At 35.4% G+C, this 21,494-nt stretch overlaps 1 protein-coding gene across 14 annotated transcripts in view; it reads right to left on the reverse strand.

The window, feature by feature from the left end:
* Positions 1-21,494, reverse strand: part of Fak (protein tyrosine kinase 2 Fak) — a 768,667-nt gene that overhangs the window by 22,062 nt on the left and 725,111 nt on the right. For 12 of the 14 annotated variants that reach the window (XM_069820032.1, XM_069820033.1, XM_069820037.1 and 9 more), the window contains 5 exons: positions 19,687-19,872; positions 12,661-12,891; positions 9,877-9,976; positions 6,235-6,359; positions 4,286-4,392 (listed from right to left, as the gene is read on the reverse strand). In XM_069820032.1, the coding sequence (XP_069676133.1) occupies positions 4,286-4,392; positions 6,235-6,359; positions 9,877-9,976; positions 12,661-12,891; positions 19,687-19,872 (749 nt within the window). The remainder of the gene's footprint in view (positions 1-4,285; positions 4,393-6,234; positions 6,360-9,876; positions 9,977-12,660; positions 12,892-19,686; positions 19,873-21,494) is intronic. The other 2 variants (XM_069820024.1, XM_069820035.1) reach the window with 2 other exon arrangements.

Genomic DNA, 21,494 nt, shown 5'->3' on the forward strand with positions numbered 1-21,494 from the left:
GCAAGATTAATCCAGTCTCTATCATCATATCCCACCTCCCTCAAATCCATTTTAATATTATCCTCCCATCTACGTCTCGGACTCCCTAAAGGTCTTTTTCCCTCCGGTCTCCCAACTAACACTCTATATGCATTTCTGGATTCGCCCATACGTGCTACATGCCCTGCCCATCTCAAACATCTGGATTTAATGTTCCTAATTATGTCAGGTGAAGAATACAATGCGTGCAGTTCTGCATTGTGTAACTTTCTCCTGTAACTTCATCCCTCTTAGCCCCAAATATTTTCCTAAGCCCCTTATTCTCAAACACCCTTAACCTATGTTCCTCTCTCAGAGTGAGAGTCCAAGTTTCACAACCATACAGAACAACCGGTAATATAACTGTTTTATAAATTCTAACTTTCAGATTTTTGGACAGCAGACTGGATGATAAGAGCTTCTCAACCGAATAATAACACGCATTTCCCATATTTATTCTGCGTTTAATTTCCTCCCGAGTGTCATTTATATTTGTTACTGTTGCTCCAAGATGTTTGAATTTTTCCACCTCTTCGAAGGATAAATCTCAAATTTTTATATTTCCATTTCGTACAATATTCTGGTCACGAGACATAATCATATACTTTGTCTTTTCGGGATTTACTTCCAAACCGATCGCTTTACTTGCTTCAAGTAAAATCTCCGTGTTTTCCCTAATCGTTTGTGGATTTTCTCCTAACATATTCACGTCATCCGCATAGACAAGAAGCTGATGTAACCTGTTCAATTCCAAACCCTGCCTGTTATCCTGAACTTTCCTAATGGCATATTCTAAAGCGAAGGTGCAGCTGTTAGTAAGCATAATTTTACAATGAAAGAGTAATGGAACGGAGAAAAATTCTCTCCGGCGCAGGGATCTGAACCCGGGTTTTCAGCTCTATGTGCTGATGCTTTATCCACTAAGCCATACCGGATAGCCACCCCGGCGCCGGGCAGAATCGTCTCAGTTTAAGTTCCAACTCTTGGGTTCCCTCTAGTGGCCGCCCTCTGCACTACGTCATAGATGTCTATGAACGTAGGACTGAAGTCCACACATGTGCTGAGGTGCACTCGTTATGAGGGTACCCAAGAGTTGAAACTTAAATTGAGACGATTCTGTCCGACGCCGGGGTGGGTATCCGGTTTGGCTTAGTGGATAAAGCATCAGCACGTAGACCTGAAAACCCGGGTTCAAATCCCGGCGCTAGAGAGAATTTTCTCCGTTCCATTACTCTTTCATCGGATGATGACGCAGAATATCTGCATGGAAATATCATATGTACTTCGGTACATTAAATAATATATATAATTTTACAAGCTGAACTAAAGGGAGGGGCTACTCATCAATTAACAATGGTCAGCTTGATGAGTTAATGACCGAATTTGGTATAATTTTTCTCTATTCAATACCTAATTCTCTCTTTAACCTTTCCTATCCAGTCCTCTTGACTGAACTCTTATTTTCTTCGACCCCGACAGTATTAGAGCATTTCAGGCCTAGGGGTTCATTTCACTTTCCTTCCTCCTCTTTCTACTTTTCTGTTCCTAGTGCTGACCTGCTATGGCACTAAAATCATCCTCCAGTGGCTTAAGGAGGGAAAGCTGGTGATCAACAAGATCTCCCAGCTAGGTCCAATGGACCCGTCGACCAACAGCAGGTGTGATCCTCCAGACATTCTAGGGTTGTGTGTGGATGAAGTAGCCACCAAAATGTTAAAATATGGTGTTCACTTAAATCGGCTACAACTTGCCATTTAATATTGGAGTACAAGAGGTCAAATGACTTTATTGTCAAACACCTGGCATTAGAAAACAACAACAACATTTATATACATAACAGTTTTTAGACAACGAAATACTGTAATAGATCTTGTCAAATACAATTAAAAGTTAGAGTTAAAAAATTCTTGTACATCATAAAAAAGAATTACTAATGAGCCAGCTAGTGTTAACGTTTTTAAATTCACTACTGCATAAAATAAATAAATGTGTGGACATTTTGATAGACACTTTTATTGCCATTATTTCAAAATTTCTGCAGGTTTTCTTAGTCGACATTTTGGTTGATGAATAGTACATTATGCAGCGAGCCTCTAATGGTAGTAATTAAGATGTGAGTATGTTTATGAAACGAGCGGAAGCGAGTTTCATAATTTTCATACCAGCGTCTTAATTACCATTATAGGCAAGTTTCATATGACTTTTTATGCTTGACCAAATTTCTAACTTCAAATTTATTCATAAGTATTCATGTTATTCTTATGTGACTGGGGAGCGGAACTGACTTGTGCAATATCTCGTAAATTGTGAAATTTGCGCAGACGCGAAAGTATTGATTTTTCCGAGAAACAAATGTCATTGACCTTGATATAATCTAGAGAGTAAAATAAACATTAATCTTGATATAACCTTGAAATTGATTTAGACATTGAAAAACGAGATGACAAATTGAATTTATTTGAATATTATTTACAATTAACGCTAATTATTATAGGAACAGAACATAACTTTCTGCGACAATATTGGATTTCCAGCCTCCGTGACGTTTCGCTAGTTGTCTTTCGATTGCATATCCGAGAATAATCGATACTTGCGCTTTTATAATGCTACAAAGGTGATTTCTCATTAGCTGAACAACTGAACTATAATGAATAGGTGTACTTTAATGAGGTGCATTAAAGGGCTACTACCAGGTGTATAATTACTACATTTCGGCATGGTCGAGCATAAACATACTTAATTGCCAAGTATTATGTTCATGACAGTCTTTCCCAAAAATGTGATTATTAAAATTTAATTTGACATACCGGTACATTAATTTGTGTTCCTATGAAAGATATGAAAAGTGACAATCTTTTCTATAACAAGAATTCTAAATCTCTTTCTCCGGTCTCCACATGCATTAAAATTGCCAACTTGGGCTATATGTTATTAAATATGAGTAATTTACATAATCATTTTAGAATTTACTTTATTATTATTATTGATGCGTTTCCTATTCACTGTGGGCTAAAGCAAGGAGATGCACTATCACCTTCACTTTTTAACTTTGCTCTAGAGTATGCCATTAGGAAAGTCGAGGATAACATAGAGGGTTTGGAATTGAACGGGTTACATCAGCTTCTTGTCTATGCGGATGACGTGAATATGTTAGGAGAAAATCCACAAACGATTAAGGAAAACACGGGAATTTTACTGGAAGCAAGTAAAGGGATAGGTTTGGAAGTAAATCCCGAAAAGACAAAGTATATGATTATGTCTCGTGATGGGAATATTGTACGAAATGGAAATATAAAAATTGTAAATTTATCTTTTGAAGAGGTGGAGAAGTTCAAATATCTGGGAGCAACAGTAACAAATATAAATGATATTCGGGAAGAAATTGAACACAGAATAAATATGGGAAATGCCTGTTATTATTTGGTTGAGAAACTTTTATCATCCCGTCTGCTGTCAAAAAATCTGAAAGTTAGAATTTATAAAACAGTTATATTACCAGTTGTTCTGTATGGTTGTGAAACTTGGACTCTCACTTTGAGAGAGGAACATAGGTTAAGGGTGTTTGAGAATAAGGTGCTTAGGAAAATATTTGGGGCTAAGAGGGATGAAGTTACAGGAGAATGGAGAAAGTTACACAACACAGAACTGCACGCATTGTATTCTTCACCTGACATAATTAGGAACATTAAATCAAGACGTTTGAGATGGGCAGGGGATGTAGCACGTATGGGCGAATCCAGAAATGCATATAGAGTGTTAGTTGGGAGGCCGGAGGGAAAAAGACCTTTAGGGAGGCCGAGGCGTAAATGGGAAGATAATATTAAAATGGATTTGAGGGAGGTGGGATATGATGATAGAGACTGGATTAATCTTGCTCAGGATAGGGACCGATGGCGGACTTATGTGAGGGCGGCAATGAACCTCCGGGTTCCTTAAAAGCCAGTAAGTAAGTAAGTAAGTAAGTTATTATTATTATTATTATTATTATTATTACTACCATCATCATCATCATCATCATCATCATCATCGTCGTCGTCGTCGTCGTCGCCATCACTATGAAAACTATACCATTACCATTATTATTTCTCACATGTAAACCAGCAAACTTCGTGCCTAATGGCTGGCATAGTAACACTCGACCCTCACAGAGTATTTCTGCATTTCAATAACAATCATTTTTCTAAAACAAATTACTGTCGTGACTTTAATAATACCTTTCTCTCAGCCTACCTCAAGGAGTAATATTGTAACATTAAAATGTACTCACTTCCTATATTCAGCATCCAGCGTGGTGGTGCTGTAGTTCTGAGCCAGCTTCATGGCATTGACTAGTTCACCCATATCCTTGCTCAGCACCTTGTGCGCCATCTCCACCTGCAATAATTCAATTGTTATCACTGTTGTTCACATAATGCTACAGTTCAACTCATAGAATGATCCCATGTCCAGTAATACTGTGGACAGGTATATAATATCAAATTTTCAAGGTAACAATTAATATATACTGTGATACAACAACAACAACAACAGCAGCAGCAACAACAACAACAACAAAAACAACTGTGATATAGATATGTTAATAGGAAATTTAAAAAATATGTAATTATACAATTTTATGGTACGAAAAAGACATCGGGATACAAAAGAGACGGATACAAATGAAAATGCAAAAGACTACATGACAACCACAGTGCTAAATACGAGGGGGATCCAGGAAATAACGACCGTTTTGTTGTAATAATTAAAAAAAATATATATTTTTTTTTTTGGAAAAAAACAAAGTCTGTTACATAACTGAAGCTTCCTTTACTTCTCTACATAATCACCACCTACATTTAAACATTTGTCGTATCTGTTCACTAGCTTTAGAATTCCCGTGTTATACTCCTCTGCCGCCAGTTCATTAAGCCAGGTGTTCACTGTCTTCTCCAATTCTCTTCATCACTTCCAAAACGCTTACCACCCAGAAAGTCTTTCAGCTTAGTGAAAAGGTGAAAATCGCTAGGAGCAAGGTCTGGACTATAGGGCGGATGATCAAAGATTTCCCAACCGAATTGATCCAGCAATTCTCGAGTTGAAGCAGCAGTGTGCGGGCGGGCATTGTCGTGAAGAAGCACAACTCCTCTCAAAAGCATTCCTCGCCTCTTGTTTTGGATGGCTCGCCGTAGTTTTCGTAAAGTCTCACAATAACGATTTGCATTGATCGTAGTGCCTTTTGGCATGAAATCCAGCAAAAGAACACCTTTGCGATCCCAAAAGACAGTACCCATGACTTCTTGTGTTGAGAGAGTCTGTTTGAATTTTCTCGGTTTCTTGGGTGATGAGGGATGATGCCACTGACGTGATTGGCGCTTGGTCTCTGGGGTGTTGTGAGACACCCAGGTCTCATCACCAGTCACAATTTGATCAAGAAAGGCGTCTCCATCTGTGTGATATCGCATCAAGAATGTCAATGCTGAGGCCATTCTCTGAGTTTTGTGTTGGTCACTCAGTTGCCGTGGAACCCATCGTGCACAGATTTTGTGGTAGCCAAGATGCTGTGACACAATTTCACCAAGCAAAGAACGAGAAATGTCAGGAAAGGCAATATGCAATTCGTCGAGTGATGTGCGCCTGTCTTGCAAGATTCTGTCGTTCACTTTAGTCTTCAGGTCTTCTGTGATGAGTGATGGGCGTCCGGGTCGAGTTTCATCGTGGACATTTGTTCGCCCATTGTTGAACATTTCGCACCATTTTCTCACATTTCTTTCATTCATTACAGTATCACCATACACTTCTTTCAATTGCCGGTAAATTTCTGCAGGTTTCAAATGTCGGGCATTCAAAAATCGAATCACACTCCTCACCTCACAGTCGGCGGGATTATCAATCACGTCGTTCATTTTGAAGTAACACAAAATGCACAATGGCGACTTGTTGCAACCAGTACTCACAACATTATGAGAACACATGTTAAGAAAGCCAGTTGACCTTCAAACAAGGAAGGGGAGTCAGCTGCGCGGCGGGTATGCGCAAACGGTCATTATTTCCTGGATCCCCCTCATAAATTCGGGTATTTTCTTCAATAAGTAATGTTATTATAAATATTACTCAAATTATCTAACCTGTGTTCAATTCCAAGCTGAGAAATATAGCCTTGTTTCCCATACCTCTGTTCCTTATGCTGTGTTTATAATTCATTAAACCAGTTCTCAGAGAAAAGTGACTATGTCATACCTCTCTGTGGGCTGAGATAGGGAAGACGGGCACCAGAGTATCTACACTGGACAGCAGGGCCCTCAGTTCCATGCCCACTCTTCGCACCAGCTCCAGGTACTGATCTGCACGACTCTGCTGAACACCTAGACAGAAAAACAGTTTCATTTGATTTTACCTTCAAGTTTCTGATCTTCCATAATAAAAGAAAAAGTGTGCTACCAGCAGAATGAATATGATTTCTAAGATCTGTCAAAGACTGCTCTAAAGTATTGTTACAGTACAAATTTCGGAATGAGAAAACATATTATGTGGACGTTACCGAGATGATACTGGTTTTAAAAAATTACAAACAAAAATGAAACAACTACCTTACAGAAAATTAAAAATAAATAGATATCTAATACTGGCATGCACATAAAAGGTCGAATGACAAGAAAGCATCGTAGTAAGTTGTACCCAGAACAGACCATGATGATGATAAAGTTTATTTTTGGAGTTTCTGGTAAGAGATGAATAGGTGAGAATATTTCTTCCTAATTTTTTAAATTATGTAATAAATAACATGACTTTACAAGTAAAATACATTTTATATCAACTTTGTTTTTTCACAGTTGTAAATCTCCAATTCCTAACCTTCTCTCTTTTTTCTCCATTATGATTATTTCCATCGGATTCTTAAACTGGAAACATATTCTTGAGTTAAGAGTGATATATATCCTTACAGAATTCAAGTTATGTTTCCGATTTTTAATATATTGGAGGATACTGATAAAAAAGACCACATTCAAAGAAAGTGTAGGAACTGCCATACAGGACAATTCGAGAAGATGCAATGTACTACAAAGTGTTATAAGCTTGCTTATCGGAACTTAAGATAACTTTTAATGATCCTAGTAAAGAAAAATGAAATTATCAAGCAAAATATACTAATATAAAAAAATTTCTGTTGCCAAAAATATAGTAAAGGTCACTCAAAGTGTAATTTCTTGTCATATGCCTAAAACATTAGGAACTGGCCACCCTACCCCTCATGAGTGGTGCCTTATTGGTGTCACTTGTGGAGTCCGGAACTGTTTTCGGACAGTTGACTAAACAACAATACCTAAAATGGCCTCACTTTATGATCATATGTTTTTCCTTTATGACGAAAATTTCACAATTTTTAGTTTGTCTTTAGACAGAAATATACTTAAAACTTCCTGCATCTGAAGCAATAAAATATTTTACAGAAACCGGAAAATAGGGATTTCTAATTTTTTCTGCAGGATATTTGTTAGGAAGGATACTTAACTAATTTTCACTTTCTAGGTGTATTTTCTCTTAGCTACATAACCTAATTTGTAACAGTAAATGGTTTTTCTTATCTATACTAATAATAAATCTATAGCCGAAATTTTTCTGGTAATTTTCGATTTTCCAAAAATAATTGGTCCTAACATATATAATTAACCACCCTCAAACCAAAAATCGCTTTTTTGAAATTTTTGTTTGTATGTCTGTCTGTCTGTCTGTCTGTCTGTACGTTTGTTACCTTTTCACGCGATAATGGCTGAATGGATTTCGATGAAAATTGGAATATAAATTAAGTTCGTTGTAACTTAGATTTTAGGCTATATGGCATTCAAAATACATTATTTATTTTTATGAAAAATGTTACATAACACAAGTTTCTTTAAAACTAATTTGAGATAAGTTTTATTCCTTGAAAAATTTTGATAGGACTGATATTTAATGAGATAAATGAGTTTTAAATTTAAAATAACTGCCATCTAAGGCCGTGTAATGAATTAAAAAACAAATGACTTCGTCTATAAGGGGCCTTGGACAGCAACAATCGAAAGCTATGAAGCATAGCCTACAGAGAATATTTCTGTGTTTGTATGAAGTAATATCGGAAGCTAAATTAACAGATTTGTATAATTAATTATTATTTCACCATTGGAAAGTGTAGTTTCTCTAGATGGACATAATGCTATAATGTTATTACAGTAACTTCTGAGCGAATCGAGGACAGGTAAGATTAAAATAGATTCTTATGCACAGAAAACTTGATAGGCTATTCTGTACATTCGTTTCCTGTATTTCCTAAACTAATTTTTATGACCAAATGAGTGGTTTCTGGATCAAAATGATCGCATTTTAATTTTTTAATTCTATTTAAATTAAGTAACATAATAAACGATTTATCCTTCTATCAAACACGAATGTTCCCGGGATCAAATATCCTATTTTAATTATATAATTACTTTATATTTATTTCTAACGGGTGCAGCAGAGCGCACGGGTATGGCTAGTTTAAATATAAAACTGTCCCAAAGTTGTTCATAGCTCATACATGTAATCTCTCTTTGTACTTTAATACTTTGTAGTCTTTGTATAAATGTCATAATTTAAAGAAAGGTGGGTCAGAGAATGAACTAGGAATTAATTTCAATCTTACACTATAGTTACAAAGTTACATAATTAATAGGAAATCATAAGACATCGTAGATATCACCAAGGACAGCGCGACATCGATCATAATGTATGCTGATGACATGGTACTGGGATCGCCTAACAAAGAGGAACTGCAATGTACACTCAATAAACTCGAAAAATGGGCTGACGAAAACTGCCTGCAAATAAAGACCAAGCAGATGACCTTCAGAAAGGGAGGAAAGCCCAACGCAAATGACAGATTAACGCTCCTTGGCGAGCCACTAGAAGTCCTATCGCAATTCTCCTTCCTAGGTATCACCCTGCAAACAACCATAAAATCCTTCAGAATACACGTACAACAAAAAGTGTTCGCAGCAATTAGAGCAATATACAGCATCAACTACCTCCAGCAACTATCAACAGAAACAGCAATGACGCTTTTCAACACAGTCATAACCCCCATAGCAACATGTGGAATGAACATAATTTGGGAAAAAGTTACAAGCAGAGACATGGCACAAATAGAAACAGTGAAAGCACGCTTCATGAAAAGAGTGCTAGGAGTTGGAAAAGTGGTGCCATCGAGAATGACGTATACCCTAATGAGAGAGACTTTCTTCATCGAAGACATCAGACGACAGCTACTAGGCCTACTACCTAGCACCAGCGCATATGAGACTACGCTCCAAGGACTGCAGGAGAAGAGGAAAGACATCCGCAGCAAATTCTACGCAACAGAGGCCATGTGTACGAGAGGGTGGACACGATCCAACTACGAGATGAGGCACATCCTAACACGATACGCAATCCATGGTTTTCATCACAAGGTATGCAGCACGAAGAGTTTCCATGAGCCGAACCAAGAATGCGAGTGCGAATTGTGCAAGAACCCATGTGAACGATACCACGTCGAAAAGTGCGCTGAAAGACGTTCATCGCTTAATAAGTTTTGCCCAGACTAATAACGCACCTTATGCACATTTGTGCGCATTTAATCTCATTCATTTAATCTCTTTAATAAGAAGTGTAGAGACTTTAGCAACAAAAAAACTACAATAAAATAAAATTCGAAACTTCCTCTTGTAAGTTTGTGGGATAAAGAACTCTTGATATTAGGACCCGATGCAAGCACAAAACTTACTAGAGTACCAAGAACAACAAGTGAAATTCGTTACAATAAACTTTTTCCAAGGTGTGGAGAAGAGTTTGCAGCTCCATAAAATATAATTTGAAAGAACTCACCCTGTGATAATGACATGACTGCTTTCACCACACTTGTTGTACAATCATACACTTTGTCATTTGAGCGGTCAAGGTCAGCAGTTGGTGTAGGCTCCATTTTCTATGAAAAAAGTTAAAAAAGTAGCATTAGATATTTTACATAAATAATAATCTATTTAAATATATAACCTGGCAATTTACCAGTTAATACATAGCTTCTTATTTATTATATTATGTTTGAATACTGTAGCTGCTAAAGCACATTTTTCACATCAACATGCTAAGGATTCAATGTATGTTCCTGCATTGTATTTCTACTCACTTCATTATGACATTAAACATACTTTTGCACTTTTGTATTACTGTTTGACTGTTTTTTGCAAAATAATGTTGAAAGTTCTATCAATTTTTCACATGTATACAGTAAATACATAATGCATAATACCACATTAACGCTTTAAATCACACACATTTTCCAAAGAACTAATGTCGCAATGGATAAGGGGTGAGAAGTAACTAATATTAATACCGAAGTCGCATTATTCTGGTAGAGCAAATTACTGTATTTCGAATTTGTCAATAGCAGCTACACTAGGAAGGCTCTTGGGTTGCTTCTCAACTTAAGGGAAAAGTCTGCAACACTTTTTTTGATTTCGTTTCCCGAGCTTCATTTTATTACTCGAGTTGCGACATAAACATTTTGATGTAATAAACATCAACATTACTTTGAATTATTACTATTATTATTATTATTATTATTATTATTATTATTATTATTATTATTATTTATGTATTCTTTTAGAAATCATATTTAATTTTTATTGCATCATCTCTAGTATTCTCATAATATAATAAATATATCATGGATTAGAGAAAAATTCTTCTTTTAAGATGGCTTTATTTTTATTTTTATGGATCCATTAACTAACATTACAATTTTAATTTTTACAGTAAAATCTCTCGTAACCAGCACCCAAATAACCGGCAATACTAAAACAACGACAAGTTTAAATCTGCCACAATGCCACAGTCTCGGCCTTCAGTTTTGCCACATTAAGAAGTTCGCACGAACTTTCGTTTTCAGTGAATATTCGAACCTAAAATTACTGTATTATTTGTGTTGTGTTTTAATAAAGAAAATCCACACAGTTTTTATGTTTATTTACTTATGTTCGGACTGTCAGTGTTGCTACATTAGAAGTTCGCACGAACTTCCATTTTCAGTGAATGTTCGACCCTAACATTAGTGTATTTTTGTAATGAGGATGTGTTTTAATAAGGAAAATTCACACAGTTTTTATGTTTATTTAGTTATGTTCGGGCAGTCAGTGTTGCCACATTAGGGAGTTCGCGTGAACTTTAATTTTTCAGTAAATATTCTAACCTAGAATTGGTATATTATTTGTGTTGTGTTTTAATAAGGAAAATCCACACAGTTTTTATGTTTATTCAGTTATGAGCACGTGATAAGAGAAATAAGCTTCATATGGATGCAGTTTCAACATTTGGCACCATGAAATACGGACTTTTTTTGTACTAACGGTATTTATTCAATTATCAGGCAAAATCTCGTATACGGAACTAGCCTGGTCCCTTTGGTGCCGGTTAAAGGAATTCTACTGTACTTACTTCAAATTTTGTATTATTAGTATTGTAAATTTTTAATTGGATTAAAATTTTAATTCTGTATATTCTGTATCATTACTGTATCACTTGGGCTGGGCTATTATTGGCCTATGGCTGTTGACCAGCACATTAATATTATAATAAATAAAATAAATAAATAAATAATTAATAATTAATAATAATAATAATAATAATAATAATAAATTATATTAATAATAATTATTATTATTAGATTGGCAACAGGCCATGATTGTTTGGCCAAACACCTGCATAGAATTGGAATACATCAGTCCCCTAACTGTCCATTGTGCAACTCAAACCAAGAAATGGATTCGGAACATCTCAAAATCTGTGCTTCAGTGGCTGGTCATGATAATATCTTTGAAAATATTGGAATGCAAGAGGTCAAATGACTTCATTGTCAAATGCCTGGCATTAGAAAACAACAACAACATAATTATTATTAATATTAATAATAACAATAACAAATTATATTAATAATAATAATAATTATTATTAATATAATTTATTATTATTAATATAATTTATTATTATTATTATTATTATTATTATTATTATTATTATTATTATTATTATTATTATTATTATTATTATTATTACTACTACTACTACAGAGTGCTGCAAACTTAAGATGTTCTTGCAACTGAGGCCTTGAAATAATAAAAGTGTGAAGTGCCAAAAATAATGAACAGATTTATTTGAGGAAAACTGAAAACATCTATGGAATATTGTTCTGTATCATGTAAGTTATTAGTCATAGTTTGAACTGCTTAGAAATCACAAGGCAATTTCTCCTTAATCTGAAGTGGCACATAGCACATACCAAAGTAAAAATCTAAATTTCGACAAAGAAGGCACTTAGCACCTTTGATATTTCAAGGCCTCAATTGAGTACACAGTGCAGTTCCATCTCACTTCCAGTCGTATATTTGAGTGTTGTAATCTATAATTAATGCAATATGCTTCAGTTAGTCTACACTCTTGAAACAGTCGGTTACATTGTACATTTCAATGACTTTCCTTTACATGTTAAGCATCAGTGAAAGAAAAGCACATTTACAACAGCTGTAAGAAGTCAGTAAATTACTTACGACATGAACTCCCCTGAAAAACAAACATAGAGTGATGATTCAGTATGAACAAGCTGTATCTCAGTACCTTGACAACAATGACTCTCTCTTCTGCTGAACCATTGCTCAGAGGGGTTGACGAGCGGTCCCGTTCAGAAGAGTCATGTTGCGAACTGGTGCGGCAGATGGTAGAAGGGGGTGTGGCAGAGGAAAGAGGGGGAGGAGTAGGAGCGCTGCCACCGTGGTGAAGTGGAGATCCATCGACAGAGTCCGTGTCTGATCGGTCCGACACACTCGTTGCGATGGACAGACGCTTCTTCTGTAGGTGGGCGCGCACAAGCAGAGGAAGGCAAAGCCACAAAGCATTAGTACAGCAGAAGAAGTGTACAGCATCAAATTTCGCTCCTTAACAACAGCAGATCTTGAATGAGGAAATATGGAAGCACTTGTGCTACTGTAAATGTAGATGGAAGCTTGCTCTTTGCTGATGGGTTCATAATTCCACAAATATCACTGTGTTTTATTGCGAAATCCCGTCTCCTATATTTTTTTACATTCTTCCACCTTCTTTGAAGCTTGTATAATAATAATTACTTTATATAAAGCTTTACAATGCCCATCATCTTCCAATGTTCTAATTTTTCTACTTCACTCTTTTCTATTTTCCCTGTCTCCTTCTAAGCCTTTCTGTAACATTCCTTTACTAATCTTCTCCATCCATTTAACCCGTGGCCTTTTCCCCTTTCTGCCATGTAGGTATCTATTCCCTGGGTTATAATAATTACTAGACATCAATGTATCAATGTTTGTATTATGATGTGAATTGTACATTTTTGTATAGCTTAACGAAACTATGCTTAAAAAATTGAACTAATCTGTTTACTATATATTGTATATTTTTGTATAGCTTGGCTGATGAATTGAATATGCTTGTAATTTGAAGTAATTTGCATGATATGTATTATCAATGTTTGTATATCTCAACTGATTGAATTGTTTATGCTTTTAAATTGAATTAACTTGCTTGCTATGTATTGTATTTTATAGCTCAACTGATGAATAATTATTTAGGTTTGTAAATTTAATAATCTCATTGCTATGTAGCCTACTGTATATTTTTTGTAGAGCCACTAACGTAGTCCAGTTGGCAGACTCGCTAGCCTGCTGATCTGGAGCTGCGCTCAGGCTTGGATTAGATCTCCATTTAGTCTAATTACCTGATTGGATTTTTTACGAGGTTTTCCCCAACCATAAGGCAAATGTCAGGTAATATATGGCGAATCCTCGACCTCACTTTGCCTCACTTCATCTCGCCAAAAAATTGTAATCTTGTAAAATTTTGACTTGTTCCACATGTTAAAGCTTCAATGCTAATGTAAGATCTATGGAATACAATAAATGAAATGAAATTAAATGAAATTAGTATTAAAGAATTTTTATTTAAAACCTTAACGGGTATGATTTAGTTTGGCAAAGTATAAATGTGATCAGAACATTTAAAATAAAATAATACATAACAGTGATACTTGACCGACTAGAAAATGAAATATTATGCTATAAATGTAAAATTTTTAGATTATATTATAAACGAAGAAAAAATATGGATTTTTAGAAGAATTAAAAATTTATCCAAATTTTAGAAAACAATGAAAATTATACACTCAAATGGATATCTAATGTCCTCTGAATCAATCAATCAATCATTCTGGTGTCATAACAGCTGTCGCCGGCTTCCGGAAACCAAATGCCACTCTTCTCTGTTCATTCATTGGCCTGGCTCTAATCTTCTAGCATCCATAGTTGCTTGTACGCCCTCCATCAGTTTGGTAACTTCTAAAAAACCTTTCTACAAGGAAAAAAATCTTTGTGCCATCCGCTATAATGGTGGAATGAGACCATAACAGGTTTTAGGTCTAATACATAAAAGAAACGGGTATGGATGCGTGTTATATTTGATGGAATTTTATAATCGAGTAAATATGGTATCTATACGTCCATACATATTTCTCATCAGAAAATCACTACAGTCTCAGATCTGAAGTCCAACTTGCTACCATCTGGGCTACATCAGTGGTTTCTTTTATGATATAATTAGTCATATAAAACTGTATAAACTTTCGACTGAAATAACCATTTGTAAAATTCAATTATTTTAATGAAAATATCCGATAAATCCCTACCCATTCGAGAAGTAAAATTATCATAAGTGAAGAGACAGATGTACACAGTGACAATGTGTACATAAAGGAGGTTAGGTTAAAATTGGTTAGTACAATGACAGTGTATTTTAAATATTTTGTAAAATTATGCTGGTATAGCAAGTCAGAAGATAAAATTTATTTGTGTTTTATATTCTATACATATCAATGTGTCAAGCGATAGGTTTGGAAGTAAATCCCGAAAAGACAAAGTATATGATTATGTCTCGTGACCAGAATTTTGTACGAAATGGAAACATAAAAATTGGAGATTTATCCTTTGAAGAGGTGGAAAAATTCAAATATCTTGGAGCAACAGTAACAAATATGAATGATACTCGGGAGGAAATTGAACGCAGAATAAATATGGGAAATGCCTATTATTATTCGGTTGAGAAGCTTTTATCATCTAGTCTGCTGTCAAAAAATCTGAAAGTTAGAATTTATAAAACAGTTACATTATCAGTTGTTCTGTATGGTTGTGAAACTTGGACTCTCACTTTGAGAGAGGAAGAGAGATTAAGGTTCTTAGAAAAATATTTGGGTGGCTGATTAAATGGCAAACTTACTAGTATATAAGCACGTGTAGCTTAAAGCTGTTTTGGTGTACAGTATACACTGAAACAGCTGTAAGCCACACGTGTTTATATAATTAACACTAGTAAGTTTGATATTTAATCAATAATTTATATTTAAGTGTTAAAAGTAGTGTATGCAAGATTCATGATGGAAATATTTGGTGCTAAGAGGGATGAAGTTAAAGAAGAATGGAGAAAGTTACACAAAAGTCCACACCTGTGGAGTAACAGTCAACGCGTCTGGCCGCGAAACCAGGTGGCCCGGGTTCGAATCCCGGTCGGGGCAAGTTACCTGGTTGAGGTTTTTTCCGGGGTTTTCCCTCAACCCCAATATGGGCAAATGCTGGGTAACTTTCGGTGCTGGACCCCGGACTCATTTCACCAGCATTATCACCTTCATTTCATTCAGACGCTAAATAACCTAGATGTTGATATAGCGTCGTAAAATAACCAAATTAAAAAAAAAAGTTACACAACGCAGAACTGCACGCATTGTATTTTTCATCTGACATAATAAGGAACATTAAATCCAGACGTTTGAGATGGGCAGGGCATGTAGCATGTATGGGCGAATCCAGAAATGCATATAGAGTGTCATTGGGAGACCGGAAGGGAAAAGACCTTTGGGCAGGCCGAGACGTAGATGGGAGGATAATATTAAAATGGATTTGAGGGAGGTGGGATATGATGACAGAGACTGGATTAATCTTGCACAGGATAGGGAGCAATGGCGGGCTTATATGAGGGCAGCAATGAACCTCCGGGTTCCTTAAAAGCCAATAAGTAAGTACGTATCAATGTGTGTATACACCCGCTCACCCAACCATGCAAGAGAAATGACGCACCCACACACAAACACACGTACAAACATATATGACGTTCACATATTGAAAGATAATTAGCAGTGAAGCAGTGATTTAATAAAATCACAATAATATTTGCTGTTAGCTGAAGTAGGCTACGGCCTGGTCTGACCACAGCATGTACTGCACACAATACTGAAATGCTACTCTTATAAGAAAGTTAAAGCACAGTGGAAGCAGATTTCCTTATTCAAGATCTTGCATTAAATCATATTTACTTTCATATCAGCCATGAATTGGAATTTCTATGTCCACTTCACTCGATCATAATTGGTCTACTTACTGGTACATTGGTAAATGAGATATATTTTGTGCAAATGAAACAACATATAAAAACTGAAATTACTTCGTCTTTCCAATCTCAATAAAACTAACAGGCATGGTTAAACATACCACAATTAAAGTTCATTTGAATTTTGAATTTATTTATGACCAAAGAACACATTCACAAAATCAATCACCTACATCAAAATTTAATGGTGTTCTACCAGTATGCAGAACTGCATAATTTATACAAATCAAAACTAACATTCTGTGCATGTAATACAATTAAAATGTAATGAATATAATTGATTAAATTTTTGTAGAATATTTTAAAACACACGATTTTAGAAACTTAATATACTTTCAAATATATCTCAATGATTTACCTGTCATAATAAATACTATATTTAAGTCCACTTTTTTTCAGAGTAACTTCTAATTTAAAATATTAATTGCTCGAATAGTATAAAATAACACTTTCATACACTAAAGTTGGCTACGATAATGAAATAAGGTCCTAAGGTTTTGTGAAATTTCCACTGGGGTTATAAATATTCGAATAAATACATTTTAAACATCTTAAAAATCTTCTCAAAGAGAAATTAATATTTTTATGACTATAGACAAATGAATTTTCTGAAGACAAGAAAGAACAATATCACATTATTATTCCAAATTTCATTCATTAACCAAACAGTCTTAATAAGACATTAAATACCGTATCTACAATAAAGCTTTTAATATTCACCACTTTAATGTCCATTACTACAACATTAAAATTGCTTATAACATTTGCCTATATCACACGAGTCTTGGAAAATAATAAAAACGTTTTAAAAGTGATTATTGAACGAAATATATCAAAGAAAAGATAAATCTATATAAATGATCATTTTCTCTTTTAACTATCAAGTAATTTAGGTACCATAGGATTGTCTTCAATGCTTCATAACCAATACTGTTGACTGGTAAGTCTTAAGTTGCAATGAACTTGTTTTTATAATAACAGAATAAAAAATCCTACAAGCAAATAATCTACAAGCTACTAGGAGGGGAGAAGAAGCATAAGAAATGGAAACAAAGAGAGATTCTGAGCTTTTACAATCTTCCACAAACAGAAAGGAGGCGAATGATTTGGCTCGCAGTTTGGCCAAATTTATCTGAAGGAAACGACAGAGATACACACTTCATACAAATCAATTTAGTCAAGAAGAAAGTCCTGTAAGTTACAAGTAAGAAGACAACGATGTCGTTTATATATTTTCAAAATCAAACAATTCCAGTTATGAATTATTTACAGGAAAGCGAAAAACTATTGACAAAACTGTAAGGTTTCATAGTAATGTTAATTTTTGGACACATTATTTGTTTATTTCTGTTCAAATCCCAGATATAGAACTTCGTAAATTCACAATGACTGATACGTGTTCCATTACGTAGATCTCAAAACTGACGAAATCAAAAATTGCCAGGTTTTTAAACATTTATATTATGGATTTATTAATTTGTCCTACAGAATAATCTCTGTAATATTGACAATTAATATTTAAGGAGAAAAACTCGCTCTGGCACCGGGGATCGAACCCGGGTCCTTGGTTCTACGTACCAAGCACTCTGACCACTGAGCTACGCCGAATTCATATTATATCATATTCGATCCGGTGCTGTGGATTGAATTCGACGTAGCTCAGTGGTCAGAGTGCTTGGTACGTAGAACCAAGGACCCGGGTTCGATCCCCGGTGCCAGAGCGAGTTTTTCTCCTTAAATATTAAATTGAAACATTTGTTAAGTATTTATTTGAAGTCCCTTTCCAAGCCATAGCAGTGGCAGTGTGTCCTATGCGCTCAATGGTTCAGAGAATCCCCAGGAAAAACAATTTAATTGTTTAAAAAATTTATTTATAATTTACAGTATCATTCTTTGTTTCTTGCTCATCTATACTAATAATAAATCTATACTAATAATAAATCGATTTTCCAAAAATAATTGGTCGTAACATATATAATTAACCACCCTGAAACCGAAAATCGCTTTTTTGAAATTTTTGTTTGTATGTCTGTCTGTATGTTTGTTACCTTTTCACGCGATAATGGCTGAACCGATTTATATGAAAATTGGAATATAAATTAAGTTCGTTGTAACTTAGATTTTAGGCTATATGGCATTCGAAATACTTTATTTAAAAGGGGGGTTATAAGGGGGCCTGAATTAAATAAATCGAAATATCTCGCTTATTATTGATTTTTATGAAAAATGTTACATAACACAAATTTCTTTAAAAAATCATTTCCGATAAGTTTTACTCTTTACAAAATTTTGATAGGACTGATATGTAATGAGATAAATGAGTTTTAAAATTAAAATAACGCCATCTAAGACGATGCAATGAAATAACAAATGACTTCGTCTATAAAGGGCCTTGGACAACAACAATCGAAACAGGGGCCTTGGACATCAACAATCGAAAGGTATTAAATATAGTCTACAGAAAATTTGATAGGCTATTTTGTACATTCGTTTTCTGTATTTCTTAAAATAATATTTATGTACACTCATTTTAATCTCAGAGAATTAACGAACAACGAGAATGTATTGATTTAGTATGCAGTAATAGTACGTTAGCTTAGCAATCCATTATTTTATAATTCAAATTTTAACTATGCTCAATTGAATCGTGTTAAAATACATAAAATATATATGCAATAAATGCAATGCAAAAAAATTGGGTAATGAGCGAAGCAGATTATCTTGCGCTGTTGTAAAAGTTGTTCCCTGGATCAAACGTCCTATTATAATTATGTAATTACATTATATTTATTTCTAACAGGTGCAGTGGAGCGCACGGGTACGACTAGTCTTTAATAAGTTTACTTGCGGCTCTGATGTATATGAAAACCTATGAACCGCAGAGATCGCACACATGTACGAATACATGCTTCTGAGGTTCAATTTCTCCTCTCAACCTGGCTGAGCCAGCTTCTGGATTTGAGTGCGGGCCGAAATGCAAGGAGAAATGTGAAACCAAAATGATAAAAAATAGATCATTCTCGGTCAAGATCAAAACAATGGCAGTAATGTTACCATACTACACCACTGAAAATCAGTGTAAGTGGGAAACTTCCTGCATGAGTTAAAATTCATTCTTACGTTGGCTGAGAAGTTACATTTACACCATCATTCAGATCGAAGTGCACAATATTATATACTCACTAGATTCGTTTCCTCTTCGGCCAGCCACCGCCCATCCTCTTCTGATTCCCGCTGTTGCTGCCGCAGCCTCTGCTCCAGTAACTGTTGCTCCATCTCCAGATCCAATTGGTTATCTCCTCCACCTCCACCGCCACCATCTTCCAGCAAACCATCTCCATACACGCTCGCAGCAGGAGTCATCTGGTTCTGAAAGTAAGTTTACAATTTATCTTCATTGACTAAAAATGAAATCTACATTGACACTCTGTAAGGGCACGTCTAAAATAGCATCATTCGGAGGAGTACATGATGGACCAATTAAAACAAAAATTTCAAGCCAGGTCACTCAAGCTTCAAAGGATATTTACAGTGAAACCTCTCATTTATGGACATCAAAGGGACGTAACAATCTGTCAGCATCTGGGAGGTGTCCTTTATTGGGAGGGAGGCTTCCCAATCTAAGAGTAAATTTATAATATATAAGACCAGCCTCATGGTCTAGTGGTCAGAGCTTCTGGCTGTAGTTCATGAGGTCCCGGGTTCGATTCCCGGTAAGAGCACAGGAATTTTTCCTTAAAGGGGATTATTCCTGTGTTCGTCCATGGTCTGGAATTAGGTTAAGTTTAGATTTAAGACCTCTCCTGGCACTACATTATCATAATCATCCTATCACATCATCGGGGTAATGTAACTCCGCCTTCCAGGCGCCCCAACCTCAGAAGTGGGTTACAACTAAGCCACGGCCAGGAGAGAAGACCAGAAATGTCGAAAAGACAACCTGGTGGCATTGGATTAAAAAAATAATATACATTATGTATCCCTTCACACTTTAAATGAAATGTATTACTGTAGTTTAATTCTAAATACCGTCTACTGTACTACAGTACAACTTTGAACTACAGTAGATAAGACCGAAAAAGGAAAATACAGTACTGTGCCATGCAATTTTATTCTAGGTCTACAGTTACGCAGTACTGCAATTTACAGTTTTCAACTTAACCTTTACGTTCAGGTGGCATGTCTCTCAAAACAGAACAACTGATTGAAGTGAAGAGAATAATCCTACTAACCCTATCATGTGTCGAATACAATTTCACGATCGCGGAAACCTTGGACCCATCAGACAGGTTAAATTTAATGACTTTGTTTATCCACTCGCTTCCAACTAACAAGGGTTAGCCAGCTGGGCTAGTGGTAGCCTACGAGACCCTTATTGTCTTCTTTCATAAGGAATTTCTTTACAGTTCTCAAAACTAAATGTTCCATTTTTTTAACACATTAGGTCTTGAAATCTAAGTTCTGTCCGAAGTCAGGAGGTAAAGCAAGTTTTAGGACTGTGAAACAGCTGTCCGTGTTCGTGTCTGAGAGTGTCTGTAAACGAGAGTTAATTATTATTTCTATATTATTTCAGTTGGGACATAAAAATCTGTCCGTATACGAGGAGTGTCCGTATCTTGGGGATGTCCGTAAGGAAAGGTTTCACTGTATTCTAAAAATTTATTTTCATTCTTTAGTGCTTTCTTTATTTCCTATAGTCTAGTTCAAGCGTAAAGGTTTTCTTATTTATTTCTTAATGAAATGCTAGATAACACGCAGTGGGACACCCAAAATACCACAAGGCAATCATACAATCATAAGATCTTCTGATAACAGAACACAGAACATGGATGGATGCATTAGAGAAAAAAGGTGAGCCGAACTCAAAAGCATTTAGGTCATTCACGCAGAACCATTGTAACCTCTACAAATGAATATTTAAATGGGCCAGATATGAAGCCACAAACCTTCAATCCAATGACAAGTACGGTAAACATTTCACAACTGAGAAC

This window comes from Periplaneta americana, chromosome 3, assembly GCF_040183065.1.
Source record: "Periplaneta americana isolate PAMFEO1 chromosome 3, P.americana_PAMFEO1_priV1, whole genome shotgun sequence".
NCBI classification, from domain to species: Eukaryota; Metazoa; Arthropoda; class Insecta; order Blattodea; family Blattidae; genus Periplaneta; species Periplaneta americana.